Raw genomic sequence first — 14,053 nt, 5'->3', positions numbered from 1 at the left:
ATATCTATTGGGTCAATCTGGTCCACTGTGTCATTCAAAACTCTTGTTTCTTTCTTCTTTTTTTTTTTAAAAGATTTTATTTATTTATTTAACAGAGAGAAATCACAAGAGAGGCAGGCAGAGAGAGAGGAAGGGAAGCAGGCTCTCCGCTGAGCAGAGAGCCAGATGCGGGACTCGATCCCAGGACCCTGAGATCATGACCCGAGCCGAAGGCAGCGGCTCAACCCACTGAGCCACCCAGGCGCCCCAAAACTCTTGTTTCTTTGTTGATTTTTCTACTTAGAGGATCTGTCTATTGCTGAGAGTGGTGTGTTGAGGTCTCCTATTATTAGCGTTTTATTATCAACATGATTCATTATTTTGGTTAACAGCTGGCTTAGGTAGTTTATTTGTCCTATGTTAGGGACATAGATATTTACAATTGATTGTTAGATCCTCCCATTGGATAGACTCTTTAGGCATGATATAGTGTCCTTCTGTATCTCTAACTATGATCTTTAGTTCGTTAAATGTTTGGTAGAATTTCTCTGGGAGGCCATCTGGCCCTGTACTCTTATTTGTTGGGAAATTTTTGATTATTCATTCAATTTCTTTGCTGGATATGGGTCTGTCCAGGTCTGTTCTATTTCTTCCTATTTCAGTTTTGGTAGTTATATGTTTCGAGGAATGCATCCATTTCTTCCACATTGTCTAATTTGTTGGCATGGAATTACTCATAATATTGCCTTAGAATTGTATTTCTTCGATGTTTGTTGTAATCTCTTCTCTTTCATTCATGATTTTATTTATTTTGGTCTTTCCCCTTTTCTCTTTGATAAGTCTGGTTGGGGGTGTATCAATGTCATTAATTCTTTTGCAGAACAAGCTCTTAATTTCATTGGTGTGGTCTACTGTTTTTTAAAAAATTTCTTTGTCATTGATTTCTGCTCTAATCTTTCTTATTTCTATTCTTCTGCCTTATTTAGGCTTTATTTGCTGTTCTTTTTCCAGCTCCTTCAAGTGTAAAGTTAGGTATCCATTTCAGACTTTTCTTGTTTCTTGAGAAAGAAAAGACTGGCATCATATCTGTACATGCCTGTATTGCTATATGCTTCCCTCCTAGAAACACCATTGCTGTATCCCAAGAGTTCTGAAATGTTGTGTTTTCATTTTCATTTATTTTAAAAAGTTCTTCTTTAGTTTCCTGGTTGACCCATTCATTCTTTAGTAGGATGCTCTTCCATATTTTTCTTGTAGTTGATTTCAAGTTTTGAAATTGTGGTCTGAGAATATGCATTGTATGATTTCAATTTTTTTGTACCAGTTGAGTCCTGATTGGTGACTCAGTATGTTATCTATTCTGGAGAATGTAACACGTGCACTGAGAAGAACGTGTGTCTGCTACTTTAGAATGAACTATCTGAATATATCTTTTAATCCATCTGGTCCTTCGTGTCATTCAATTGTTGGTCTTCTGCTTAGATGATCTAGATTATCTGTCCATTGCTGTGAGTGGGGTATTAAAGTCCCCTAGTGTCATTGTATTACTATAATGAATTTCTTTAGATTTGTTTTTAATTGGTTTATATATTTGGATGCTATCTAGTTAGGGTCATAATGACTTAAAATTGTTAGATCTTGTTGGATAGATACTTTTATGATATATTATCCTTCTTCATCTCTTATTATAGTCTTTATTTTAAGATATTGTTTGTCCAGTATAAGGATGTCTACTCCAGCTTTCTTTTGATGTCCATTAGTATGATAAATGGTTCTCCACCACCTCATTTTCATTCCAGAAGTGTTTATATATCTAAAATGAGTCTCTTGTAAGAAGCATTTTGATGGGTCTTGTGTTTACCCCCTTATCCAATGTGATAACCTATGCCTTTTTATTGGAGCATTTATTGCATTTATGGTCAGGGTCATTATTGAGAGATATGAATTTAGTGCCATTGTATTATCTATAAAGTTGTTTCTGTAGATCGTATTCTTTGATATCTTTAATTTTAGTCTCTCTTTTTGCTCAAAGTGTCCCCTTTAATATTTCTTGTAGGGTTGGTTTAGTATTCACAAATTCCTTGTTTTTGTTTGTCTTTGAAACTCTTTAGCTCTGCTTCTATTCTGAATGATAGCTTTGCTGGATAAAGTATTCTTGGTCGCATATTTTCCCATTTAGCACATTGAAGATATGATGCCAGTCTTTTCTGGCCTGCTGGGTCTATGTGGATAGGTCTGCTGCCAGCCTTATGTGCCAACCCTTATAGGTTGAGGACCTCTTGTCCTGAGTTCTTTTCATGATTTTCTATTTGTCTCTGAAATTTGTAAGCTTCACTCTTATATGTGGAGGTATGACCTATTTTTATGGATTTTGAGGGGGTTTCTCTGTGCCTCCTGGAGTTGAATACCTCTTTTCTCCCCCAGATTAGGGATGTTCTCAGCTATAATTTGTTCAAATAAATATTCTGCCCCTGTCTCCGTCTATTTATCTTCTGGGACCCCTTATTATCCAGATATTATTTCACTTTATGGATTTGCTTATTTCTGTAAGTCTCCCTTTGTGATACAGTAGTTTTCTTTCTCTCATCTTTTCAGCTTCTTTATTTTCCAGAATTTTATCTTTTGTCACAGACTCTTCTGTCTCATTTATCCTTGCTTTTAGAGCCTCAATTTTTAACTACATCTTAGTAATGGCATTTTTAGTTTTGTCCTGAGCAGATTTTTGTTCTTTTATTTCTACAGTAAGGAATTCTCTTGTGTCTTCTGTACTTTTTTTTCAAACCCAGCTTGTATCTTTATAATAGTTTTAAATTCTATCTCAGTCCTCTTACTTATATCCATGTTGATTAAATCTCACAGTGAGTAAAAGCTCTTGTTCTTCCTTTTAGAGGATTTTCTCTGTTTTGTCATTTTGTCCAGAAAGGAATATTAGAAATATACAGAAAAGATAGCCTTAACAACAACAATGACAACAACAACAGAAAAAAAAAGCAAACTGAAGAATAGAAAAACAAAACAAAATAAGAAAAAATCAAACTAGAAACAAAACAAAGAACTAGATCTTGCTATTTTGGCCTCCTTGTTAAAGGAAACTAGATTCCAAAATAGGAAAGAATGAAAAACATATATATCTAATGGAAAATACAATAAAATACAATGAAAGGAAATAAACAATTATATTATGCTCATTGTCTCTGCTGTTTGTTCCTTATCTCTTTCTTAAGGGCCTTACTTATGTCTTCCACTCTTTCAGTTCCAGTGAGTCCTCATGAGCCTTCTCTCTTAGGCATGTTTCTTTTGTTTTTCTTTGAATGGGTTGTGGCCTTGTCCCATTCTTTCAATTTGGTTAGGTTTCTCTACCTCCTCACTTTGTCTGCCTCTTTGTGTCTATTGGTGTGTGTTAAGAATGTCAGCTATGTCTTCTCCTCTTGAGAGTAGTGATTTTATGAAGAAGAGGTCCTGTGCAGTGTCCCCTGTCTACTGGAAATTGCACTCCAGTAGAGTGTCCTGCATGTGCTACTTACATCCTGCTTTTGTGTCTGTGTTACTTTTCCCTTCAGTTAGTCACCAGCACTGACTCTCTGCCTATTGTGGACTGTGCATGTTCTCTGTAGTGTTAGTGGGACCTAGGCAAGGCATCTCTTAGGAGTTTCACCTGCTGGAGAACTTGAGGGTGGGGCAGCAGCTTTAGCAAAATTTTCTTTATGCAAATATTTTTATGTTGGACCCCTTGAAGTTTTGGGACAGTTGGAGGCTGGGCTTCAGTAGGAGAGGGTATGGGTTTCTGGGCACAGTTTGTGGTGATAGGTGGGCATAGCTGAGTTAGGTGTGCAATGGTGGCTGTGCGCCCAGCAGCTGGGCAGGGCTCATATACAGCTTAATGAAATCTTCTCTGAGCCCAGGGCTGAGACTAGCAGCTTTGGTGTGTTGGAGTCCTTAGGAGAACTTGTGGGCATGGCACTTTGCTAACAAGTTAGTTAACTAGTGTTTATGCAGCCCAGGGTCCTGCAGATGGTTCTGTGCTTATGTTGGGAAATGGGAGTGGAAAGTGACACCTACCAACTCTCTCATTTTCAGCGAAGTCTCCAACATAATCTGAAATCAGTATAAACAGATGTGTCTCCAGTTTGCCCCCAGGGTTGTGGACTGTGGATGTTCTCTGTATTGTTAGACTGCCATTTTTTATGTTACTTCCATGCACAAGCTGCTTTCTCTTAATGGTAGTGTGACACAGCTATTACAGCTATTACTAACTCTCTGGGCTTGCCCAGTGCTGAGTCAGCTGGCATTTAAAGCTCCAGGTTCCAAATCCCAATGGTTATACAAATTCATGGAATTCAGCCCCTCTGCTTTTTTAAAATTAATTTTTAAAATTAACATATAATGTATTATTAGCCCTAGGGGTACAGGTCTGTGAATCGCCAGGTATATACACTTCACAGCACTCACCATAGAACATAGCTTCCCCATTGTCCATAACCCAACCACTCTCTCCCTACCCTCCTCCCCCAGCAACCCTCAGTTTGTTTTGTAAGTTTGAGTCTCTTATGATTTTCTCCCTACCAATTCCATCTTGTTTCATTTTTTCTTTCCCTACCCCCATCCCCCACTTTGCCTCTCAACTTCCTCATATCAGGGAGATCATATGATAATTGCCTTTCTCTGACTGACTTATTTCATTCAGCATAACACCCTCTAGTTCCATCCACATCATTGCAAATGGCAAGATTTCATTTATTTTACTGGCTGCATAGTATTCCATTGTGTATATACACCATATCTTCTTTATCTGTTCATTTGTTGATGAACATCTAGGTTCTTTCCATAGTTTGGATGTTGTGGACATTGCTGATACAAACATTTGGGTGAATGTGCCCTTTCGGGTCACTACATTTGTATATTTAGGGTAAATACCCAGTAGTGCAATTGCTGGGTCATAGGGTAGCTCTATTTTCCAATTTTTGAGGAACCTCCATACTATTTTACAGAATGGCTGTACAATCTTGCATTCCCACCAACAGTGTAGGAGGGTTTCCCTTTTGCTGCATCCTTGCCAGCATCTGTCATTTCCTGACTTGTTAATTTTAGCTATTCTGACTGGTGAGAGATAGTATCTCATTGTGGTTTTGATTTGTATTTCCCTGATGCTGAATGATGTGGAGCACTTTTTCATGTGTCTGTTGGCCATCTTTGCAGAAATGTCTATTCATGTCCTCTGCCCATCTTCTTGATTATTTGTTCTTTGGGTTTTGAATTTGATAAGTTCTTTATAGATTTTGGATACTAGTTATTTATCTGATATGTCATTTGCAAATATCTTCTCCCTTTCTGTCAGTTGTATTTTGGTTTTGTTGACTGTTTCCTTTGCTGTGCAAAAGATTTTGATCTTGATGAAATCCCAATAGTTCAATTTTCCCTTGCTTCCCTTGCCTTTGGCAATGTTTCTAGGAAGAAGTTGCAGTGACTGAGGTCCAAGAGGTTGGTGCCTGTGTTCTCCTCAAGGATTTTGATGAATTACTTTCTCACATTGAGGTCTTTCATCCATTTTGAGTCTATTTTGTGTGTGGTGTAAGGAAATGGTCCAGTTTCATTTTTCTGCATGTGGCTGTCCAATTTTCCCAACACCATTTGTTGAAGAGACTGTCTTTTTTTCCATTGGACATTCTTTCCTGCTTTGTTGAAGATTAGTTAACCATAGACTTGAGGGTATATTTCTAGGCTCTCTATTCTGTTCCACTGATCTATGTGTCTATTTTTGTGCCAGTACCATACTGTCTTGATGACAACAGAATTGTAATAGAGCTTGAAATCTGGAATTGTGATACCACCAACTGTGGCTTTCTTTTTCAACATTCTTTTGGCTATTCGGGGTCTTTTATGGTTCCATATAAATTTTAGGATTATTTGTTCCATTTCTTTGGGGGAAAAAAGGATGGTATTTTGATAGGGATTGCATTAAATGTATAGATTGATTAAGGTAGCATAGACATTTTCACAGTATTTGTTCTTCCAATCCATGTGCATGGATTGTTTTTCCATTTCTTTGTGTCTTCTTCAATTTCTTTCATGAGTACTTTATAGTTGTCTGAGTAGATTCTTTGCCTCTTTGGTTAGGTTTATTCCTAGGTATCTTATGGTTTTGGGTACAATTTTAAATGGAATTGACTCCCTAATTTCTCTTTCTTCTGTCTAGTTGGTGTATAGAAATGCAACTGATTTCTGTGCATTGATTTTATATCATGACACTTTACTGAGTTCCTGTCCCAGTTCTACCGGATTTGGAGTGGAATCTTTTGGGATTTCCACATATAGTATCATATCATCTGCAAAGCGTGATAGTTTGACTTCTTCTTTGCTGATTCGGGTGCCTTTAATTTCTTTTTGTTGTCTGATGGCTGAGGCTAGGTCTTTTAGTACTATGTTGAATAGCAATGGTGATAATGGAAACCCCTGCTATGTGCTTGAACTTAGCGGAAAAACTCTCAGTTTTTCTCCATTGAGAATGATATTCGCTGTGGGTTTTTCATAGATGGCTTTGATGATATTGAGGTATGTGCCTTCTATCCCTACACTTTGAAGAGTTTTGATCAGGAAGGGATGCTGTACTTTGTCAAATGCTTTTTCAGCATCTATTGAGAGTATCATAATGGTTCTTGTTCTTTCTTTTATTAATGTATTATATCATATTGTTTGATTTGCGGATGTTGAACCAACCTTGCAGCCCAGCAATAAATCCCACTTTGTCGTGGTGAATAATCATTTTAATGTACTGTTGGATCCTATTGGCTAGATTTTGGTGAGAATTTTCTCATCTCTGTTCATCAAGGATATTGGTCTGTAATTCTCATTCTTTTTTTAAAATTTCTTTTCAGTGTAACAGTATTCATTGTTTTTGCACCACACCCAGTGCTTCATGCAATACGTGCCCTCCCTATTATCCACCTCCTGGTTCCCCAACCTCCCACCACCCACCCCTTCAAAACCCTCAGGTTGTTTTTCAGTGTCCATAGTCTCTCATGGTTCATCTCCCCTTCCAATTTCCCTTTACTCCCTTCTCCTCTTCATCTCCCCATGTCCTCCATGTTATTTGTTACGCTCCACAAATAAGTGAGACCATATGATAATTGACTCTGTCTGCTTGACTTATTTCACTCAGCACAATCCCTTCAAGTCCTGTCAATGTTGCTACAAAAGTTGGGTATTCATCCTTTCTGATGGAGGCATAATACTCCATTGTGTATATGGACCACATCTTCCTTACCCATTCGTCTGTTGAAGGGCATCTTGGTACTTTCCACAGGTTGGCGACCGTGGCCATTGCTGCTATAAACATTGGGGTACAGATGGCCCTTCTTTTCACTACATCTGTATCTTTGGGGTAATACCCAGTAGTGCAATTGCAGGGTCATAGGGAAGCTCTATTTTTAATTTCTTGAGGAATCTCCACACTGTTCTCCAAAGTGGCTGCACCAACTTGCATTCCCACCAACAGTGGAAGAGGGTTCCCCTTTCTCCACAACCTCTCCAACACACGTTGTTTCCTGTCTTGCTAATTTTGGCCATTCTAACTGGTATAAGATGGTATCTCAAAGTGGTTTTAATTTGAATCTCCCTGATGGCTAGTGATGATGAACATTTTTTCATGTGTCTGATAGCCATTTGTATGTCTTCATTGGAGAAGTGTCTGTTCATATCTTCTGCCCATTTTTTGATATGATTATCTGTTTTGTGTGTGTCGAATTTGAGGAGTTCTTTATAGATCCTGGATATCAACCTTTTGTCTGTACTGTCATTTGCAAATATTTTCTCCCATTCCGTGGGTTGCCTTTTTGTTTTGTGGACTGTTTCCTTTGCTGTGCAGAAGTTTTGATCTTGATGAAGTCCCAAAAGTTCATTTTCGCTTTTGTTTCCTTTGCCTTTGGAGACATATCTTGAAAGACATTGCTGTGACTGATATCAAAGAGGTTACTGCCTATGTTCTCCTCTAGGATTCTGATGGATTCCTGTCTCACGTTGAGGTCTTTTATCCATTTCGAGTTTATCTTTGTGTACGGTGTAAGAGAACAGTCGAGTTTAATTCTTCTACATATAGCTGTCCAGTTTTCCCAGCACCATTTATTGAAGAGACTGTCTTTTCCACTGTATATTTTTTTCCCTTTCTTGATGGGGTCCTTGTCTGGTTTTGGGATCAAGGTAATGCTGGCCTCATAAAACGAGTTTGACAGTTTTCCTTCCATTTCTATTTTTTTGGAACAGTTTCAGGAGAATAGGTATTAATTCTTCTTTAAATGCTTGGTAGAATTCTCCTGGGAAGCTGTCTGGTCATGGGCTGTTGTTTGTTGTGAGATTTTTGATGACTGCTTCAATCTCCTTACTTGTTATGGGTCTGTTCAGGTTTTCTATTTCTTCCTGGTTCATTAGTGGTAGTTAATATGTCTCTAGGAATGCATCCATTTCTTCCAGATTGTCAAATTTGCTGGCATGTAGTTGCTCATAACGTGTTCTTATAATTGTTTGTATTTCTTTGGTGTTGATTGTGATCTCTCCTCTTTAATTCTTGATTTCATTTATTTGAGTCCTTTCTCTTTTCCTTTTGATAAGTCTGGCCAGGGATTTAGCAGTCTTATTAATTCTTTCAAAGAACCAGCTCCTAGTTTCATTCATTTGTTCTATTGTGTGTGTGTGTGTGTGTGTGTGTGTGTGTTTTTTTTTTGGTTTCTATTCCATTGATTTCTGCTCTGGTCTTCATTATTTCTCTTCTCCTGCTGGGTTTAGGCTTTATTTGTTGTTCTTTCTCCACTCCTTTAGGTGTAGGGTTAGGCTGTGTATTTGAGACCTTTCTTGTTTCTTGAGAAAGGCTTGTATTGCTATATATTTTCCTCTCAGGACTGCTTTTGCTGTGTCCCATAGATTTTGAAAGTTGTGTTTTCATTAACATTTGTTTCCATGATTTTTTCCAATTCTTCTTTAGTTTCCTGGTGGACCCATTCATTCTTTAGAAGGATGCTCTTTAGTCTCCATGTGTTTGGGTTCTTTCCAAATTTCGTCTTCTGATTGAGTTCTAGCTTCAGAGTATTATGGTCTGAAATATGCAGGGAATGATCCCAATCTTTTGGTACTGGTTGACCCAATTTGTGACCCAGTATGTGATCCATTCTGGAGAATCTTCCATGGCACTAGAAAAGAATGTGTATTCTGTTGCTTTGGGATGGAATGTTTGCATATATTTGTGATGTCCATCTGGTCCAGTGTGTCATTTAAGGCCTTTATGTCCTAGTTTATCTAGTTATCAGTGCTCTGAGCTCACCCAGCCTGTGACTGAGCTTTTCTGTCTCTGGCACACAGCCTCATTTGGAGTCTCCAAACCCAGCAGATCCCTATTGCTCTTCCAGGGGGTCTCCTTGGATCTGTCACTTGTGGGGTCCCTGCTCAAAGGGCAGTGTCCCAACTGTGCCACGGATCACAGTTTAAGGTAACTCTAAGCTGAGAGCTCACTCCTCTGCTTCCTCTGTAGCTGGCTTCCCCCTCTAATACCTGCGAGCTCTGCTACACTCAGACACCCCTGATCCTTCTGTGACCCCACGGGACCTGAGACCACGCTGTCCCCACAAGGACTCCACTCCCACTGAGCCTCTGGAGCAATGTCCCTCAGTGGAGCAGACTTCTAAAAGTTCTGATTTTGTGCTCCTTTGCTCCACCACTTGCCAGAAGCCGGCCCCTTCCCCCGCGGTCTATCTTCCTGTCACTTTGGATTCACTTCTCAACAGTTCCTACCTTTCAGAAAGTGGTTGATTTTCTGTTTCTAGAATTGCTGCTCTCCTTCTCTTTGATCTCCTGTTGGATTTGTAGGTGTTCAGAATGGTTTGATAAATATCTAGCTGAACTCCTGCTACCTGATGTCCTCTCAGCCTGCTACTCCTCTGCCATCTTGACTCCTCCCCCACACCTCTGGCTTTTAAAACCAAAAGATGTGGGGATTTGTCTTCCTTGTGTGAGCTCCCTGGTGCAAGGACCTATTTCTCTCCCCTCTATGCACATGCAGCTCTCTCCCTTCTGTGGGCACTTTTCATCCACCTTTCTGACCTTCCTAAACTTTCAGATGCAGGTTCTTCCACTTCTCCTTATCCTTCACCTTCTCCTTCACCTCCTCCTCCCCCTCCTCCTCCTCCTTTCCCTCTTCCTCCTCCTCTTCCTCTTCCTTCTTCTTCTTAAGATTTATTCATCTGAGAGAGAGAGGACAAGCAGAGGGAGGAACAGAGGGAGAGAGAGGAATAAGCAGTTTCCCTACTAAGCAGGGACCCCATTGTGGGGCTCAATTCCAGAACCCTGGGATCATGACCTGAACCTAAGGCTTAACCTACTGAGCCACTCAGGCACCCCAGATGCAGCTTCTCTATATTTAGTTGTGGAATTTGTTTTGCCAGTCTTTGGATCTCTTTCTGATTTGTTGACTTGGATGTGGATGATATCTATTTATAAACATGGGATGGGGTGAGCCCAGTGTCTTACTCCACCATCATCCCAAGCTCCCCCATATTAATAATTTATTAAATGGTGAAAAGACAAACTATTGGTGTTATTAATCTGTCATTTTAATATGTTGAAATAATCTTTTTTTTTCAGCTATCAACCTGTAGTTGACTATTTAGATGCTCAATTTGAGGCCTATCTTCAAGAAGAATTGAAAATTAAACGTTCCTTCATTGACTACCACGATTCCCGTATACACGTGTGTCTTTACTTCATTTCACCTACAGGACATTCCCTGAAGTCCCTTGATCTATTAACTATGAAGAACATTGACAGTAAGGTGTGTTAGATAAATCCATCAATGTACCAAGACTTGATAATTATTTTGTGATAATATATAACTTGAGGGTATTTACATACAAGAAATTGTTAATTTTAATATGTTACAATATAGTTTTTCTTTTCTTTTTAAAAAAATATATTTATTTATTTATTTGACAGAGATCACAAGTAGGCAGAGAGGCAGGCAGAGAGAGGCTCCCCATGGAACAAAGAGCCCAATGCGGGGCTCAATCCCAGGACTCTGAGATGATGACCCGAGCTGAAGGCAGAGGCTTTAACCCACCTAGCCATGCAGGTGCCCCATAATTTTTCTTTTAAAAGAGGTTTTATTTATTTATTTGACAGAGAGAGGGAGAAAGTATGAGCAAGGGGAGCAGTAGGCAGAGGAAGAGGGAGAAGCAGGCTTTCCTCTGAGTAGGGATCCTGATGGGCTTGATCCCAGGATCCTGGGATCATGACTTGAGCCGAAGGGACACACTTAGCTATCCAGGCTCCCCCAAATATAATTTTTTTCTGTTAGTCTTTAAAGCATTGCTCTGAGTTTCCAAGGGAAACGTACTACAAACTTAGTAGTTCAAACAACAGAAATTAATTCTCTCACAGTTATGTGAATTAGAAGTCCAAGCTGAAGATGTCACCAAGGTTTTTTCCCCCTAAAACCTTTATTTTTATTTATTTATTTATTTTAGTGATAGAGGTTGCCTTCTTACTGCATCCACACATGGTCTTTCCTCTGCACATATCTGATGTTTCTTTATGTCTATGTTTTCTATTCTTTTTTCTTTTTAAGATTTTATTTGTCTATTTGTCAGAGAGAGATCACAAGTAGGCAGAGTGAGGGGGGAAGCATGCTCCCCTCTGAGCAGAGAGCCCAAAGCAGGACTTGATCCCAGGACCCTGAGATCATGACCTGAGCTGAAGGCAGAGGCTTAATCCACTGAGCCACCCAGGCACCCTGTGTTTCCTATTCTTATAAACACACCAGTCACATTGGATTAGGGCCTATTCTAATGACCTTATTTTCACTTGATCAGCTCTTTAAAGAGTCTTTTTAGAGATACTTGGGGTTAAGGCCTCAACACACACACTGGGGAGGGATGATACATTGAGCACGTACTAGCATTTGATAAATTTCAACCTTAGTTAGCTTTCCAGAAACATTTAATTAGGTGTCTATTAGGAAAATAAGATAAAGTTTAAAAATTTTTTAAATAAAAATTTACAGGTTTTTTATGATTAAAATCATAGAGGTTGTGGCAGTTTTTCTGTATTTTTAAAATTGATTTCATTCTACAGTACTATAAAACAATCCCATTAACATTTACCTATTACTGCTGATTGTGTGAATCATGAAGTTTTCATGATCCTGGTTAGTGGTCCTATCACAGAGGATTCAGGACGTAATACGTATGTATATATTTTTTCCAGTAGAGGATAAATATACATGTAAAAGAAACTTTTATGTCATGAGTTTTTTCCTACACTTTATTAACTTGAAGAGAGAAAAAGTTGTAAAATTTTTATCAAAGAAGGCCTGAGTTGTGCTATGTATTGTTCAAACTGGAAAGAAATTTGTACCTAATCTTTTTTTAAAACATATTAATTTTATTTTATTTTTTCCAGTGTTTCAAGATTCATTGTTTATGCACCACACCCAGTGCTCTATGCAATATGTGCCCTCCTAATACCCACCAACAGGCTCACCTGTCCTGTTCCTAATCTTATATGTCACCATGTTGTTGAAAGAAATTAGATTTCTAGTTAAAATCAAGAGATGGCCCAATTTCTTGATCATTAGGATATTCAATCACTAGGGACACAGTTTTATTTTTAATTTTATGGGTAGCTATTATCATCAAACAACTTCCAGATATAGAAAACTACTTTTTTTTTTTTTACAGGAACATTATATAAAAGGGTGAACAATGGTGTGTGTGTGTGTGTGTGTGTGTGTGTGTGTGTGTGTGTCTGCTGTCTTCTCTTCTAGGTTGCTCCGTTATCTTCTGCAATAAGTGACTTTAATCCCTCAAATATGAACACTTAAGGGATTAATAACATGGAAATTTCTACTTGTTTTGTGTTAAGGTTTTGCTATCATTAGAAGATAGCTTTCTCAGCGATATGACCCAAGATATTTATGTTAAACTTGAACCTATCTTAGTAGTTGTCTGCTTTTTACTGTGGAAGGTATTATTTAAGATTCTAAAATTTGATAAAAATTTGAACATCAGTGTTATATTGAGGCCCTAGATTTGTACAAGGATTTTTAAAAAATGCACTTTGAAGAATCTAAAACAAAACCAATATACCTTGAACTGACTTTTATGCACACTTACAATATCACAGAACTTGACATTGTGTATCAACGATTTAATAAGATACTTTCACAGTAAAAACAGATATTTTCTAATTTTGCATATTTTTAATTTTTACAAAGTTTAATTATTAAAATGTAACTGCATGGAGACAGGAGCCATCATATTGCAGAACTACAAAGAAAAGTTTATGAATAAAATTTCAACCTCAAGTAGGCAACATAGAAATAATACCTTTTTACAAATATCAAATGATACTTGTGAGCAAGGTATTTTATACACACACACACACACACACACACACACATTCAGTCTTCAAGGTATGGTAACAAAAAAAGGTATACTATTTTTAGGTGGCCTTTGAAAACCACAAATACATCTACAAAGACATGGGTTTATGGAGAAGGTGATGAAAATGAAAGACAAAATTATTTTAGTGAATGGTATTGATGAAAGTTACTCCTGACTTTCAGTACTCAGTTTAAGAAATCAAATTGGAGGCGCCTGGGTGGCTCAGTGGGTTAAGCCACTGCCTTCGGCTCAGGTCATGATCTCGGGGTCCTGGGATCGAGTCCCGCATTGGGCTCTCTGCTGAGCAGAGCCTGCTTCTCTCTCTCTCTGCCTGCCTCTCTATCTACTTGTGATCTCTCTCTGTCAAATAAATAAAATCTTAAAAAAAAAGAAATCAAATTGAATATGAATTAATTTGACTATCTTGTTCTACTATGTACATTTTAATAACTGCAAATGTGTGGAAAGTTTAAGAAACTTTGAGAAAATAAATTTGGAACTTCTAAACCTGAATTCTGATAAAAGACCAATATTCAAAAGTACTGATGATTTTGGACAGCCATTTTGTGACAAGGGTATGGTACTAGCCAGTGATTATCTAGTTATAAAAATTCACTGTGAGAGATTATGAGGCTTTGACATAAAAATTCTAGTAA

General features: G+C 38.2%; 1 protein-coding gene across 2 annotated transcripts in view; it reads left to right on the top strand.

Annotated features, from left to right (window-relative positions):
* Positions 1-14,053, top strand: part of SEPTIN14 (septin 14) — a 166,905-nt gene that overhangs the window by 35,559 nt on the left and 117,293 nt on the right. The window contains exons 1-2 of one of the 2 annotated variants that reach the window (XM_045993587.1): positions 5,370-5,383; positions 10,603-10,789. In XM_045993587.1, the coding sequence (XP_045849543.1) occupies positions 5,370-5,383; positions 10,603-10,789 (201 nt within the window). Of the gene's footprint in view, positions 1-5,369; positions 5,384-10,602; positions 10,790-14,053 lie in introns of those variants that run through there. The other variant, XM_045993586.1, reaches the window with a different exon arrangement.

The sequence above is a fragment of the Meles meles genome, chromosome 21 (assembly GCF_922984935.1).
Source record: "Meles meles chromosome 21, mMelMel3.1 paternal haplotype, whole genome shotgun sequence".
Classification (NCBI taxonomy): Eukaryota; Metazoa; Chordata; class Mammalia; order Carnivora; family Mustelidae; genus Meles; species Meles meles.
This window is presented reverse-complemented; position numbering and strand designations above follow the sequence as displayed.